Source organism: Zeugodacus cucurbitae, chromosome 5 (assembly GCF_028554725.1).
Source record: "Zeugodacus cucurbitae isolate PBARC_wt_2022May chromosome 5, idZeuCucr1.2, whole genome shotgun sequence".
Taxonomy (NCBI): Eukaryota; Metazoa; Arthropoda; class Insecta; order Diptera; family Tephritidae; genus Zeugodacus; species Zeugodacus cucurbitae.
Window position 1 is genome coordinate 6044114 of NC_071670.1, and position 17886 is coordinate 6061999.

The 17886-nt window shown below is 32.3% G+C and overlaps 1 protein-coding gene and 1 long non-coding RNA gene across 6 annotated transcripts in view; one reads left to right on the forward strand and one right to left on the reverse strand.

Moving 5' to 3' along the window:
* Positions 1-17886, reverse strand: part of LOC114804745 (uncharacterized) — an 80236-nt gene that overhangs the window by 38537 nt on the left and 23813 nt on the right. The window lies entirely within an intron of this gene.
* The window catches only part of LOC105218558 (insulin-like growth factor 2 mRNA-binding protein 1), a 53212-nt gene that overhangs the window by 19022 nt on the left and 16304 nt on the right, over positions 1-17886 (forward strand). For 2 of the 5 annotated variants that reach the window (XM_029044381.2, XM_029044385.2), the window contains exons 1-2: positions 3605-4206; positions 9832-10242. The exons of 2 other annotated variants lie outside the window; for them this stretch is intronic. In XM_029044381.2, coding sequence (XP_028900214.2) covers positions 10223-10242 — 20 coding nt within the window. In that variant the 5' untranslated portion in view covers positions 3605-4206; positions 9832-10222. Of the gene's footprint in view, positions 1-3604; positions 4207-9831; positions 10243-17886 lie in introns of those variants that run through there. One more of the 5 variants, XM_054232647.1, reaches the window with a different exon arrangement.

Below are 17886 nucleotides of genomic sequence, written 5' to 3' on the forward strand. Positions count from 1 at the left end.
TCAATAGAAATTATGAAATACACCAAATACGGTAGCAAATAAATCAGATAATCTGATAATTAAGTGTCTATTTGGCATCACTGCTGACAACTGCCTGCTTATCTATAACAAAACGCACATAACGCTATTGTACGCAGCTGACTGACACATTCATTTGTATGTGTGTATGGCGCTGAAAGCTCTTAGCAGCAGCAGCTTTGACCAATGCTAACGCCATATTGACACAGTGGGTGGGCGGGTTAAAATCCAAATGTTGCTGATAAAAAAAATATATAACAGAGCTGCAACAATAAGGCTGACGTAACGTATAGTTTTATATGTATATGTACATATGTATGTATGTACAGTAATCAATTATAAAAATAAGTCTATAAATGAAATTAAAATAGCATTAAATAGTTTCTAAATTTAAACGCCTACCAAAAAGGCAGCAGCCGCTGCGGAAGTGCTGTGTCTCTAGCGATATACATGTGAATTTACATACATGCATACATACATACATATGTATGTATATATAACATAATTACCGAATTTTTATCGCTTAACACTTAAAAGCTATTACAACATACTTATGTACATATGTACATACATTTGTATACAAAGAGATATAGACGAAAAAATGTTTGAGCTTCAGCGAAATTTGTCATAAAACCTAAAAAAAGCCGACATTTATTTGAGTAAAACGAAAAAAATAAAATAAAAAAGCAACAAAAAAATACAAAAAAAAAATAAAAAAAAAATATATATATAAAATACAACAAAAAATTATACAATAATACAACAACAAAATATAATATATATAAAATCAAAAGCTCCACTATTCTCTACTCTTCTTTTGGCTAATCTACATTTACTTGACTCAGTTGCATTACAAAAAATACCGGCCGGCAGCCAGTCAACCAGCCAGCTGTGCGAGCGTACATTTGCAAATACAAATTGAGCAAAAACAACAAAACTGTCTTAGAAATATATAAAAATCTCTTTAAAAATATACAAAATGCAAGTCAGCTTGCAAAGAGCGTATGTACGCGCACTCTCAAGTAGGGGAAATACTGACAGCGATCACTTTGCTGAATAGCTGAATAAAGAACTACATATACACCTCAAAGTATAAGAGTTTGTAAGCGCGTGCTGAAACATATGAAAGGGGTAAAAGTTGGCGCTGAATAAAGAGCACACTTTAGAGCGAAGGCGCGCTCATAGCAGAGCACATGAACTGATATTCTCTGTTCAACCAAATAGCAATAACACAATATGTAGCAAAGAATATGCCGATAGTGAGGCAAATGCAAAGAGCACATCACTTCAAACACAGTCAGTGCAAAGCAAACGATGAGTAGTGTAAGATGAGAGAGTATAATGCTATTAGAGAGCACATACCCCTACCTATCGCTGATATTTGCTGAGCAAGTGCAGCTGACGCTGGCGTACGGCTACGACAAAATTGTAACAACAATGCGCCGCCACGGCGTTGGCGACACATACGCCGACAGCGCATTGGCCGATTTGCGAATTATTATCATTGCTGCCGCGCTGGCTTTGAGGGATTGGTTGTTGTGGGTTGGGGAGGAGAGCGCATAGTGGTGTGTTTTGCAAAAAAACAAATAAAAATTAAATTGTGGCAAATGGAAGAAATTTTTTCTTGTGAATTAGATAATTTCTGCTTTGTTGTAGTACTTTGCCGGATTATTTTTAGTGTAATAAATTATAGAGGTTTGAAATTTTTTGAGAAAAAATATCTTCAAATAGTGGTGACAGCTTTTGCAATTGCTGCTATTTAAGAGACCTCTATTATGCTATTTCAATTAAGTACTCGCTACAAAGAATTTTAGGGAGTCTGTTTAACAATATTAATTTCACATTTTCTTAGCTGTGTGGCTTCTTAAGTTCTATGAAGTATTGGGTTTCGGAAAATCTTAGGTTTCTCAGCAAATATTTTATAAAAACGTGTATATTTTTTCAAACTTAGAAAACTCTTCTTATTTAACAAATGTGTCTCAATTACTCGACTCCTAATATAAAAATATTACTACTAATATATAAATAATATAAAACATATAAAATAAATAAGTTATAACATAAAATTATAATTTTTCATTAAAATTTGTAATAAAATTATAATTTTTCATTAAAATTTGTAATTTTATCGGTGATTTTTTTTACTATTAGTAATGGAAAATTATAATTTTATTTTGTAATTTTAAAATATATTATTTTTATAAAAAATTTAGAATTTTTTCGTTGAAATTTCGATTTTTAATGCATATAAATTCTTGAAATATTTTAAAATATTACAAAACTTATTGAAATTGAGATAATTATAATAAGTCTTTTACGAAAAAACTATAACTTATTTAATGCTTAACGCATTTTCATTGTATTAAATATCATATTTTCATATTTTTCTTAAGCCTTATAAAAGTATTGAGTGAATTACATTATTTTCTTTCCGTGAAAATATGTTATTATTAAATTCTAATACAGTCAAGTTCGCCAGTCAAGAAGAAGAATACAGTTTTCACTAAAAAACTGCAGAATGTTTGAAAAATCTGTATTTTAAAGCACACTTTACAAAAGATTATGATTTTTTGACTCGAAATTTGCTGAGAAAGTAAAAAGAAAATTGTTCAAATTGAACAATCATTAAAAAAAAACGTAAAAAATATATTTATATAAATTCAGTGAGAAATATTTAAAAAAAATCATCTTTCAAAGCAACTACACGTCAAACTAACCGTCAAAGTCTCAGTAAAGCACATTAATTAGTATTTGTATTAATTAAAAAATTATTGATTACACCCACAACACGCTGAAATAGTCACAAACGCTATAAATGCAAAAACTGCCAAAGCTCCCCACCAACGAATGACTACCAATACACGTGACCGACACGTTTTGTAGATAAATAAATAAATATACCTAGAAAGGCGCACACATACGTAATATCTACGTAATTATTTCATAGCAAAACAACAACAAAAATAATAATAAAAAAAGTAAAAATAAAAATAAAGAAAAAAACTTGTGTTAGAGTCACAGCAACGTCATATACAAATAGAACAAGAAAAGAAGCAAAATAAAAACACAAATTGTTTCACAGACCAATGACCCATTTTTGCTGTTATGCCTTCTCACTTTCTTCGTTGTGTGTTTTTAATACGCGCCGCTACACACTGTGCGCTGACGATGGCTACTGGCGACGACACGCTAACTGTTGGACTGTCGCGGCGTTACGCGTGTTGTTGTTATTATTATTGCTGTTTTTATTGTTATTGTTTTTCCACAGCTTTATGCATACGTATTTGAGAGCGTAAAACAAATACTTTGTTGTTAGTGTAACCTACTGTCACTGCTGTCGCTGTCTTCTGTCGACGTCACTGTTGTCAGCGCTACACTGTTGTATGGCTACAGCTGGGTGTGTGTGTGTTTGTCAGCTGTACATTTATGCAGGCGCCGTCAAACAACATTGAGGAGACCATACTAATGCGCTGCCGCCACCGCCGCCGCCGCCGCCACTGCTGCCACCTAAAAAGCAACATCAACGTTAAGAGCGGCGCGTATTGTACCGAACGATGCCGGACCGGAGCTAGGCGACGACGACTTTCAGTTTAGTTTAGTACGTCACGTTTTGCGGTGTGTCTACGCGGAAGAACGCAAACTTCTCGATTTCGTATCAGTGGAAAAAAAAATTGTGCCTACACAATAATAATAGCAACAACAACAAATATATCTTTTTATTAGTGGTGTTGAAAATAACAACAACAACAGCGGTGAAAAGCAAAAATAAAATAAAGAAACAAGCAAACAATATTGAGTAGTCACAGCAATAAAAACAAAAACAAGAAACGCGCATACAGCAACAGCAACAACAACTGTTAAATTGAAAAACAGCTATACTAATAATATACATAAATATAGCAGAAACATAAGTAGCAGAAGTGCAAAAAAATAGCATAACATACACACACACAGAGTACTACTTGAAGTTGTATGTATTACACTAATAAATAAAGCACGAGTGCAAAATTCTTTTTTGGCAACAAAGCTGCATGTGAAATCAAAAAAGAAAATAATAATATATTTAAAAAAATATATATTTGTTGTAACTGTTAAAAACAAACAAAAAGTGGCGAGTAATTGCTATTTTCAAAGTGTTAAAATTTGAAAATTCACATTACAGGTGTGTAAAAAATTATTGCATACAAGGTCTGTTGATCATGTGATTTTGATGGTTAATATTTCTATAAAAAATATTTTTGAAAAAAAAAAAAAATAAATTATTAGAATGCATTTATTACGTGTACAACGATTTTTTGCTAGAAATTTTTTTGGAATTTTTTTTTGTTGTGTGCTTGCCGCGCATTAGCAAAGCAGCGCATAGACAAAATAGATAAAAGATAGTAAAGTAGACAAAAAAATTAAACACAATTACAAATACAATATACGCAGCAAGCAGCGTTTATAAAAAATAGCAGAGAGGAAGTAAGCGCCGACATTAGCGTCAAGGCAGCAAAAGCGGCGCCGGCCGACGTAGTGAGAAAATAATAGAGATAATTGTTTTTGATTTAGCAGCAATGAAGCGCAAGTGCAAAAACAGAAAGAAATGAAATAAATGAAAATTAATTAAGTAAGCAAAACGAGTAAGCGCAGCGGGGAATGAATAAGAAATTCTAAAAAAAAAAAAATAAATTAAAAAAAATCTAAAAATAAAAAATAAAAAATAAAAAAATAAATGAATTCTAAAAATAAAAAAATTAAATTAATTCTAAAAATAAAATGAAATAAATTTTAAAAATAAAAAAATTAATGAATTCTAAAAATAAAATGAAATAAATTTTAAAAATAAAAAAATTAAAGTAATTCTAAAAATAAAAATTTGGCAGAAATTTGCAAAAAGTGCCAATTATAAACAAATTTTAAAAATAAAGAAAAAATAAAATACATTAAAAAAATTAAAATAAATTACAAACAAAAAATAAATAAATAAAAATGAAATAAAATTTTTAAAATAAAATAAATAAATTAAAAAAAAATTAAATTAATTAAAAAAAAAATAAATTTAAAAAAATTAAATTAATTAAAAAAAATTAAATAAATACTAAAAATAAAAATTTAGCAGTTTTTGCACACAAAAAAAACGGTTTCGATGCAAGTGAATCATTTCAATTTTTTTTTAATTCAATGATTTATTAAAAGCGGCGCTGCTGCAGTCGTCGTGTGTATGCGTTTATATGAGCGGCGGACAAAAATTTACTCGGCGCTTCGTGCGCGCTCTAAAACTCAAAGCAAAAGCAATCGTTTGACGCGGTTCGTTAAAAAAAAAATCGTTATTTGCAAAAATATATGTATTAAGCTGCCGGAAATCCCACTTTGTGTTTTTTTATATTTTTTTTTTTTTTGTAAAAACAACAACAATTAAATGTTGAAAAAATTGCAGCAAAATTATTCCACTACAACACATATGCATAATATAAAATGTTGTGACGTCTTGCAAACGCAACGTCATAAACGAGAGTCTCAAACGCCGCTGCGCTGCATATCCGCGTCATTATCAAAGTTTGATTGAATTTTGTGTTGTCGCTTGCTTGCTTGCTACTGCAAAAAAGTCGGGACTGCTCTATGTGCGGTCGCTCCAAAACGTCATTGTCATTATCGTGTCAGCGCCAAGTGACTTCGGCACACAGCGGCGCGTACTAACGACACTTTCTTCGTACACACAGTCACAGTCAACACCATAGATCACAAGCACTACAGGCAAGCATACGCAGCGCAACGCCACTTGCATAGTATCTAATATTGTCGCTTCCGCTGCTGCTGCGCTGTTAATGTGGTCGGCGCTGCACTGTGCCCATACGCTTTGATTGCTAGTGAAAATTTTAAAGAAATAAATAAAATAATTTTTGGTGATAATTTACACTTATGCCGACGCAGCAAGCGCCGGAAATTTATATGTGTGCATGTGTCGAGCAACTGCAGTCAGCAAGAGCGGCGTGTTGTGTCATATAAATTTTATTTATTTATACGTGTCATTATTTGCATTTGTTGATCAGCCGCTGCAGGCGTATGTTTTCGACGCGGGTTTATGCTATGGTTCATGCTTATGTTTCAAAAAATATTTATTCATTATATTATCTCGGAATTCCTACACTTCCCAATGCCGCCTGCCTTCAAAAAAATACCCCCCATCAATGCCATAATCATATGCGCTCAACATTTGTGTGATAGCGCGGCAAAATGTTCCGTTAAAAAATATGCCACGTACATATACCAACCGACCACATTAAGCGATTGCATTTCCTTGAAAAGCTAACCAATAATTCAAAGCGCTCAACTAACCGGCTAGCAAGCAGCCCACACGCGCTTGCTAAAATGACGCTCACACAATCTGCACCGCGCCACCGCCATTGCTTGTACACAGCCATACTTATATACATATGTATGAATGTCGGTATGTCTGCGATATGCAACAGTTAGCAGCATAAAATTCGTTAGAATTGCAAATATACATACATACATATATATTTATTTGCTCGGCCATTAAGTCGTCTGTACACCGTCAGCAACGAGTTCCATAAACATAAATACTTTTGTAAGTATACCTGTATGTGTGTGTGCATAACTGTCTACCTGTCTAGCCGCACCTACTGCACTCAACCACTATAAGCGACGACAAAATCCACCACCGACTAGCAGTTGACCTACTTTTTGCAATATTACCAAGTTGCCGGCGCGCTAATGTTGTTAGTTAGCGGTAGTGTTGCCACGTAAACAAAAATTATTTGCATTTGATTGGCATTGCGACTGCTATTATGTATTTCACTCGCGTCTGAAATAATATTACACTAAGCAAAGCTTTCCGGTGAATTTGCTATCGATGAAAGTTCACTCAAGAACCTTTCAAATGAGTTCTCAGGTTTCGGGAACCGGCGTTAGTCATACCATTTGAAGAATATGTCAATTCAAAGCCCAAATTGTGCATTGCTACGGCGAAAGTCCTCAAACAATGACTTTTACTCATTCACTTAGGTTTCGAGAACTGATTTTTTTCTAAACAGAACTTTCCGGTAAAATTCTCTCAATGAAAGTTCTCTCAAGAACCTTAAAAATGAGTTCTTAGGTTTCGGAAACCGGTGTTGCTCCTACTGTGGGAGTAATGTGACGATTTTGGTCGTAAATTTCGGATTACTTTAGTGAAAGTCCACAAACAATGCCTTTAACCCATTCACTGAGGTTTCCGAAATCAACTTTGGTCATAAAATTTGTTCAATATGTCTATTCAGCGTCCAAATTGTGCCTTGCCTGTGTGAAAGTATACTTAGTATCCACAGAAAATGTGCCCTTACCCAATCCCTAAAGTTTCGAGTGTCGACGATGTTCAAAAATTCAATAATATATGCAAACAATTGAACTTTTAAAACACACTGAACTTGTGGAACACTTATTACAGTACCAGTGAACTAAAAAAACATATTTCACTTTTGAGTGTATAAATTGTGTATCACTTCGTTGAAAGTCCTCAAATAATGATTTTTTTTTTACCCATTCACTTATGATTCGAGAACCGACATTGCTCATACATTTTGAGAGATAATTCGATTTTGAGTCCAAATTGTGCCTTGCCTCGGTGAAAGTTTACTTAGTATACTCAAAAATGAGCTCAATAAAGGTTCAAGTACCGTCGTTGATCAAAAATTCAATAAAATATTCAAACAATTGAACTTTTGAAACACCCTGAACTTGTGGAACACTTATTACAGTAACCATTGAACTAAAAAACACTTTTTAACTTCTTTCTTTAAGCTTAGACGCTTATTCGCATTATTACAGAGATCTTTTATAACTGAAAATCGAAGAATTATACTCAAATCCCGTTCGGTTTGTAGTAGTTAACGATTAAAAATCACTTTAAAACGGTTTGAAGAACATAACGCGTTCGAAAACGTCCCCACCCATATAGCACACTAAAACACTATATGTTACTCTCTCCAGGAAAAAGTTTTTAGTTAAAGAGGAGCTGTCAACATTGACGCCACAGTGACGCGTTATAAATCATTGGCAAACAAAAATGTGTGCAGGCTCAGCATAATTTGATAAGAGTATACAAAATGAAATGCATTGAATTTGAAACGAAATGACGGAAGTGATAAAGCGGCATGAAAAAAATCAACAGCAGTAGATATAGCATATAGCATACTTATACACTTATAGGAATGTATATTTTTACATAGTATATGCAGACGTAAGGTATCGGTAGCTAAAGCGCCTTATCACTGCCTATGCGAACGGCGATAATTCAATGACCAGCGCTACACAAACAATATTTGTTTTTGTGAACTACGTGTGTGTAGTCTACATTATAAATAGTAATATACGGATTTTCCGATAAAAATTAACGAAATTTGTTAAAAAATAATAATAATTTCTAGTTGGTAGAATTCGTTACAAGTGGATTTAAACTATTTTTTTGATATACAAGTGTGATATAAACAGCTGTTTCGTAAAAAGAAAGTTGTAGACAAGTGTTTCACAAGTTCAGTTGTCAATAAATGATGGGTTATATCACTTTTACTGCTACAGTTGGCAAAAAAAGTACAGTATAACTGTCTCGAATGCTTATTTGCGCAAAAAAAAGAAATATAAGTCCAGGTAGAACTATTGAGGAGTGTGTATAATAGCTTTTGGAAGACTTACACAAGTACCTTGGAAAAAAGGATATTATTTCAAGCGTTCAACTATTTGGAGGCTTAATTATTGAATATTTTACTAATTCAAGTGCACTAATAGGTCCAGCACTAGTGCAATTATGCCACAAAGTCAACTAATAGGTGTTCCACAAGTTCAGTGTGTTTTAAAAGTGTAACTGTTCAACATATTTTAACGGATTTTTTTCTTAAGTACTATTCGATGTGTTAATGTTTCACTTGATTAGTGCACCATATGTAGAGTGTTGCAGGCGAGACTAGAATGACGCATAGAGTAAATGTGGCGTCTCGAAAACATAAATTATAACAACACTAATACGGCATTGTATATGAGTTGTAAATGTATGGTTTTTCTGCATTTTTTTTTTCAATTATTTGTATTAGAAAATAAAATAAATGAACAATATTGGAGACATCGCCGGTATAAACGAGACGCACACACTTACAGCGTAGAAGAGGAAAAAAGTTGACTATAATATTGTTTGATTGTACGTACACGCGACACTCTTTGCACAGCGTATATGCTCTTATTTTTATTTTATATGCTCTTTAATTATACATTTAACGCGTTTGTGCGATTGAATGGCGGCGGCGTACACTATGAGGGTTCACACGTTCATTCGTAAATTGATTGTGTGCGCACCGCGTTGTTGAGGTTACTCATACGCCATGGCGAGTAATTGAGTGTCTGTTGTGCTCAACTACAGGCGTCGAAGCGCTCTCATGTCATATTGCCAACCATATTTTATTTTAAATTGAGTTTTATTTGCTTGCGATCAGTTACAGTAGGGTTAAATAGTATAGCAATGGCTGCGTCTATATATTTTAAGAGAACATAACTTTTTGAATAATAAATTATAAGTATTTTTAGGGGCTCAATTTTAATATTAAAAAATATTATTTATGAGAAAAAATTTATTCACACTTAAAAAAAAAATTTTAATAATATTTTTAATAAAAAAAATATTCTTTAAATAATAATTTTTTTTGTGAATGAATTTTTTAAATAATTTCCTTCACCCTTTTTCGCTTCTGATCCACCAAATAATTTGTAGCAAAAAATCACAAAAACACAAATAAGCACCGTTAAATGCAGAAAAATATTCAATACAATTTTTTTCTCCTATAGCAAATTGTTATAAACTTTAAACAAGCAAAACAAAAAAGTGGTCAATATTTTCCATATATCCAAAGCAACGAAAATATTAGCAGAAAAAATTTAGCTTTACAACAATAATAAAGCTAATATTACTAAAATTAAGCAAGTGCTCTTAAAAAATAATTAAACTACCAAAAAATCGAAAAACTAAACAAAGCTGCGCTTTGTAAATTAAAAAAAAAAACATAGAAAAGCAGTGCTTTAAAAATATTCGTCAAGAAAACCACGTATCAAAGCTGTGCTTTGAATTCGTACGCCAATACATAACTAACAACAACACAACGCTGTAATAATAAACAGCAGTAAGAATCCAGCATAAAAACAGTAATTCACAAAAGTCAATATACACAACAAACACAATATGACATACTACCATCAGAGGTGAGTTTACAAATTGAATTATGGATTTATCAATGAAAAGAGAATATTATATCAGTAAAAATCGGCGAAAGTTCTATAAAAATTTAACATCTCATAAAGCATAACGCATAATGGAATACATGACTGCACTTTTTTCTACGAGTTTAAAGAATTTACATAAATTCTATCGAATGTTTCATTTGTTCAGCTGTACGAAAATTAGTTGAAATCAGTGCATTATGGGCAAATCGAATAAATGTAATTTAGCAAATACCTCAAAATATATATTTCTGTATGCAAATTTAAATAAATTTGAGTTCTTCAAGGAATTATAAACAGCGTTCCATTTGTTCAGCTGTACGAAAATTAGTTGAAATTGGTGAATTATGAAGTAAATTCTTCTAAAAATATATTTCTGTACGTTTCTAATGCAAATTTAAATAAATTTGTGTTCTTCAAGGAATTATAAACAGCGTTCCATCTGTTCAGCTGTACGAAAATGAGTTGAAATCAGTAAATTATGAGGTAAATTCTTCTAAGAATATATTTCTGTACGTTTCTAATGCAAATTTAAAGAAATGTGTGTTCTTCAACGAGCTCTAAACATCGTTCCATCTGTTCAGCTGTACGAAAATGGGTTGAAATCAGTGAATTATTGACAAGTCAAATAAATGTAATTTGGTAAATTCTTATAAAAATATATTTTTACACTTCTTTACACAAAATTAAAGAAATGTATGTTCTTTAAGGAATTATAAACAGCGTTCCATTTGTTCAGCTGTGCGAAAATGGGTTGAAATTGGTGAATTACTGACAAGTCAAATAAATGTAATTTAGTAAATTCTAAAAAATATATTTATGCACGTTTCTAATGCAAATTTAAAAAAAATGTATGTTCTTCAACGAGCTTTAAACATCGTTCCACCTGTTCAGCTGTACGAAAATTGGTTGAAATCAGTGAATTATGGGCAAATCGAATAAAATTATTTTAGCAAATACCTCAAAATATATATTTCTGTATGCAAATTTAAATAAATTTGAGTTCTTCAAGGAATTATAAACAGCGTTCCATTTGTTCAGCTGTACGAAAATTAGTTGAAATTGGTGAATTATGAAGTAAATTCTTCTAAAAATATATTTCTGTACGTTTCTAATGCAAATTTAAATAAATTTGTGTTCTTCAAGGAATTATAAACAGCGTTCCATCTGTTCAGCTGTACGAAAATGAGTTGAAATCAGTAAATTATGAGGTAAATTCTTCTAAGAATATATTTCTGTACGTTTTTAATGCAAATTTAAAGAAATGTGTGTTCTTCAACAAGTTTAAACATCGTGCCACCTGTTCAGCTGTACGAATGAGTTGAAATTGGTGAATTATGGGCAAATCGAATAAAAGTAATTTGGTAAATTCTTATAAAAATATATTTTTACACTTCTTTACACAAAATTAAAGAAATGTATGATCTTTAAGGAATTATAAACAGCGTACCATTTGTACAGCTGTACGAAAATGGGTTGAAATTGATGAATTACTGACAAGTCAAATAAATGTAATTTAGTAAATTCTAAAAAATATATTTATGCACGTTTCTAATGCAAATTTAAAAAAATGTATGTTCTTCAACGAGCTTTAAACATCGTTCCATTTGTTCAGCTGTACGAAAATGGGTTGAAATTGGTGAATTATGAGCAAATCAAATAAAAGTAATTTGGTAAATTCTTATAAAAATATATTTTTGCACTTCTTTACACAAAATTAAAAAAATTTATGCACTTCAAGCAGTTCTAAACAGCGTTCCACTTGTACAACTGCACGAAATTAAAATTGTTGAATTATGAACAAATCAAATAAATTCCTGAAAAAAATGTATGTTTTAAACATTTTATATTGAAAATTCTTCAAAAAGAAAAAAAACTATTTTCCAAAAGAATTAATGTTTTCGCAAATCGATTACATTAGCAGTGTTATGTATGAGTGTGGAATTATAACTTGTTAACACTCTAGCCTCTTTAGAAAGCATATAAAGAATTATAACCTAGAATATTTTAATATTTAAGCACTAAACTTATTTCTATAGCAAATTACGCAAAAATTTTATTAAAAAACAAAATGAAATTATTTTCTCTGCGATGCCTATATACTGGCTGTTACTTTGCTGACAAATTGTTTCTGTTTTGATTTTGTTGTAATTTTTTCTCTCCAGCAATATCACTTGTTTGTGGTTTTTACACTTACCAGAAATAATTGCTGTTTGTTGTTGTTGTATGCACTGCATTTGTAAGTAAGTAAGTGTGTAGAAGCTTGCATTTACAAACTGCGCCAAAAAACAACAAAACAAACGAAACGAGACGAAAGCGCCAAGCGGTGACAAAAACAAAAGCAACAACAACAGTAATGCACAACCGATTGTGCGAAAAGCGGACGAACGAACTGAGAAAAAAAAACATTTATTTTTATTTGTATAAATGCAACTGAGCGTGTGCGCGTGTGTTCGTGTGTTCGTGTGTGTGTGTGAAAGCCGAGTAGGAGACCCGAATGCTAGCGCATTGCCCTGACATGCGCTGTTGTTGTCTTCTGCCTTTTTGCTGTTGTTTGTGGCACACAATGATGTTGTGATTGCTTTCGCTGCTGCTGGTGCTGCTGCTGTGTGTTGCTTGTTTTTATTGCTGTTGGCATTTTGTTGTTGATTTTTGTAAATTTTTATGAATGAAAATTTTGTGTTGTGTTGTATTGGGGCGCTGCGGCGAACACACAACGAGTGAACCAACGAACGGACGAATGAATAACCGAACCGTCTACGCATAATACCAACACGACACAACAACAATAACACACGCATACCAAGATACAACAAGCAACAGCAATTGCAATAACTTGCAGCAGGAATCACGCAAGGCGGCAAGAGTTTAGGTTGTTGTGGTTCAAATGTTGTTGTTGTTTGTGTTGTATGTGTCTTCTTATATTTTGTTTTCGTCAATGCACTTGTCATTATCCCCCTCGAGTCAGTACTTTACCGGTTTTACTACTTTGCATTCTCAGCAGCTACTTTTAAACACGCTCTCTTTTGCACTCTCTTGTGTATTAGTACTCTTTAGTGCAGACAACTTGCTCCACGTGCTATACACTTGCTTACATGCTTGTGTATGTATGTATGTATCTCTCTATTATATTACATTTACAAGCCGTTATTTGCATTTTTCTTGCACTGTCTCCCCTTCTGCATGCGCACACCTATTGACTGTGGCGTTGCTGCTGCTGCTGCTGCTGTCTGTCAATCGTTCAATATTCTCTTGTATGTCAAACAACAACCATACAACCATGCTCTCCACTGCCTGCGGGCGCCGGTTAAGCCACCCAGTCAGCATTGTCTGCATTCCAGCATATCAGCGGCTTACCATATAATTGTATTTATATTTTTTTCTTTTTGTTTTTATTGCTAATTTTGCCGTTAAAATGCATTCCATTGGCCAAGCAGCTGCGCTGCGTACGCAGACGTTGACGTTGTCCGCTACAATAATGACTTGGCTGTGGTGAATGCCGTTGCAACAACTTTCACACTCCGCTGCCTTGCTTACATGCGGGAGTGATGGTGTGTTGAGGAGACGGCGAGAGAAGCACAGAAATATAATTTTTTTATTTACACTTTTTTTAATAAAATTATTTTTATTTCCACTCTTTATTTTTTTTATTTTGATTAAATTAATACATTTTATAAAATCAGTCAGTGCATTTGCACCAAAATTACACTAATACTGTTGTTGTTGTTGTTGTTGCATTTTCGCACAACCACCGTAACTGCCCCTTATTAATCAACAGTAGGCGTGTATTGCTACAAATACATAAACAGCCAAAAAGATACACACATAAACACAACAAGTACAACAACAACAATACACTAGCGCGATATCGCCACCACCAACTTGCACAGTTTTGCACTTGCCGTCTGCATTGCATTTTTATTGTGGTTATTTGCAGTTGTAGTTGTTGTTGGTGTTGTTTTTGTTTTTCGCCGCTTGCATTCCCACCAATTTGCATGCAGTGGCGTAAAAGTGCAAAAGTATGCATGTACTGTTTGCACTTTGTACTTACACGTGGTTGTTGTAGCAGCAAAGAAAACAAAAACAAAAACATGCATATAGTTGTTTTTATTGTTGTTGCAGTACACACAATATTTTGCGTCTTTTGTGAATGAGTGGCGGCGCACACACAGCAAGCCAGGAAGGCAATTGGTGACGCCAAAAAGCCGCCCCAGGCTGCCCGCCTCGTCGCCAACACCCCGCATGAAGTATGCAAGCGTATTTGTTGTATGTTTGTTTGTTTGTCTGTATAGCTGTATTGCACACTCATACGTTCGCCTTTGCAATACACAAAAACAACACAACACACAGCACATTTAATGCCTACACTTTCCCACCGCTGCAGACGGTTTATGACCCGCCCTCCATAAATGCATATATGCACATGCCGAGTCGTTCGGCGTATGCTACTGCACTCTCGGTTGCAGTCGGCGCACTAGCCGATACACCACCGATATATGTATGCACTCAAGTTAGGCGTATAGCGTAAGCAATAACAACAAATAGGGTGAAAATTGTAAACAATCATATTTGCTTGGCGTGTGTGTGTGTGTTGTTGTTGTTTTGGAATTGCGTTGCAGTTTTGTTGGCATATTTATGCATTATTGTTTGTGTTTTTATATGCATTAGGGTGTTTTAACTTGATTAAAATTTTTAGAAGCTAATTTCTACTAAAAACTGACTTCAATACACGAAATGAATGAAAGAAGTTAAAGATAGTGCTGTGAGTGCAGCGAATAATCGAAATTCGATAACAATTGCAGTATTGCTTACGTATTGCATTAGGTTGTGTGCAGATGTTGGAAATGCATATGGAAAGCTTAGTTTAGTGAAAAAGTATGATTTCATTAAATTAAATTAATGAATTAAATTTTCTTTTATTAAATAAAAAAGTATAGTTTATTGAAAAACAAATAGTTTTTATTAAATTAAATTAAAAAATTAAATATTTATTTAAATTAACTTAATAAATTAAAATTTAATGATGATGGAAATGCATATGGAAAGTTTAGTTTAGTGAAAATGAATTTTTTAATTAAATTAAATTAATAAATTAAAATTAAATTTAAATTTATTAAATAAAAAAATAAATTTTGAATGCTTAGTTTATTGAAAAAAATATATTTTATTAAATTAAATTAATAAATTTAAAATAAATTAATTAAAAATTAAATTAATTAAAAATTAAATTAAAGTCATTAAATTTTTAATAATTTTTCACTAAAATAAGCTTTTCAAATGGATACTTAATTTAATAATATTTATTTAAATTAACTTAATAAATTAAAATTTAATGATGATGGAAATGCATATGGAAAGTTTAGTTTAGTGAAAATGAATTTTTTAATTAAATTAAATTAATTAAATTTTTAATATTTTTTTCAAGTTTTTTTTTAAGCTTTTCAAATGGATACTTGATTTAATAATTTAATGTAAATTATGAAAAAAATAGTTTTTATTAAATTAAATTAAAAAATTAAGTATTTATTTACATTAACTTAATAAATTACAATTTAATAATGATGGAAATGCATTTCCATATTTAGTTTAGTGAAATTAAAATTTATTAAATAAAAAAATAAATTTTGAATGCTTAGTTTATTGAAAAAAAAATATTTTATTAAATTAAATTTTAAATTTTTAATATTTTTTTCACTAAAAAAAGCTTCTCAAATGGATACTTGATTTAATAATTTAAAGTAAATTATTAAATTTAATTATTTAAACATTTATTAAAAAAAAATTTAATTAATTAAATTTCTATAACGGTAAATAATATTATAATAATTATTTTGAAAACATTGCAATTTTTTTATGACACTTGTAACTGTATTTCTTATGAATTTTTTAAATTAAAAAAACATTTTTTTTCGACAAAACGCTTGTGTCTGTACATTTCTGCAACTGCAACCGCCACGCAAACATAAAAGAAATATATTTATATTAACTCATCAGCGTTATTATGCTGCTGAGCATAAAATAAATAAGCACGTCACTCAAGTATCCACCTTTTAGCGGTTTTGCAATATATCATTGCATTTTATGTATGCGAAAATGCAAAAAAAAAAAACAAAAAAAATAAATAAAGTAATTCCTGGAATTTTTAGAAGACAGGCAACAAGCGACTCAAAAATCGTTAAGCTGTCTGTTGACTCATCAACGACGCCTACTCAAAATAAAATACAACAACAAGAATAACAAATTGTATACAACATAAATGCAACTGTGCGCCTTTATAAATCTGATATGCATAAATAAAAAAATAATAAAAAACAATAACAACTATGCAAGTTTGGTTTTTCTTCGAGACAGTCTCAAGCTCCTCAGCATTGTGGCAACATTAATTTTTTTAATATATTTTTTTTTCAATTTTATGTAACCTCATATAATAACTGCTGTCGGTGTCTCGTCGCTTAAGAGTTAATTTCTTAATAAACGCTGGCTCAGCTCAAATAAATTCCCATATTCACATTAACATGGAAACGGCTGAAATAATGCAAAAACAAAAAAATGCTAAGCAAATCTAAAAAAAAAAACTAAAAATGCAATTTCAGCATTCTCGCTGAAGGTAGCCAAGTTTTTGCAAAGGTATGCATAAATGCGGCATTGGCCGACAATACCAAGAAGTGCAAATATTTTCGCGCATTTTTCTGTTTTTTTTTTGGCTTTTATTTGCACACACGCTTGCTTTGTTTTTATTGTTATTGTTGCGCATAAAGCGTTTGTATAATTGCTGGTGTTGTTTGCCGTTGTTGTTGTTATTAAATTTATGCTGATGCTAAAAATGCGCGCCAGTCGCATTCACATACATACATATGCACGCGTATAGAGTTGGCAGTAAGCCGACACGAAAATGCAAATACTGCAACAGTAACCGAAAAAATAACTAATTTTTTCGATAAACAATTCCTGGAAGTGCGGCGGCGCGAGCATATCAACAAAGCAGTAAAAAAAAGCACAAACAACAATAAAATGCGCAGCCATTGGCGACCGTCCGCATGGAGCCGGCATGTGCAGCAAGCAAAGTCAACGAAGCAGGCGTTTGACTTGTTGTTGTTAACGTTGTTTTTGTATACATATATGTATGCATGTGTTGAAGTGCAAATAACAACAACAACAACAACAATATATGCTGTTTGCAAAAATGCTTATTCAGTTTGCACAGCGCCTACCAAGTCAGTGTTGCCAGTGTGTGGCAGGTTCAACATACTCATCGCATCGCGTCGTCGACACGAATACGAGCGACTAAATGTTGTTGACGACGACCAGGACGGCGCGTTGCGTTTCCTACGTGCCACAAATGCGGTCAACAGCAGTTTTTTTAATTTTCTTTTACAAAAACAAGCAAACTTTACTTAAGGCGCATGCGGCAAAGAGTTGCATGGCATGCCGAAGAGAGTGCGCATAAAAGGCAAGAGTTTGTGCGAAGAGTTGGAGAGTGTGGCAGCGCGCTGTAAAGTAGGCCAGCGGATTTGCAAAAGTATGTAAAAAATGCGATTTTGGCGTTGCCGGACAAAATTTTTTTTTTTCACGAACATGGCAGAATAGAAATTTCGGGACTGATACTAGGTCCAAAGAGTTACTTAC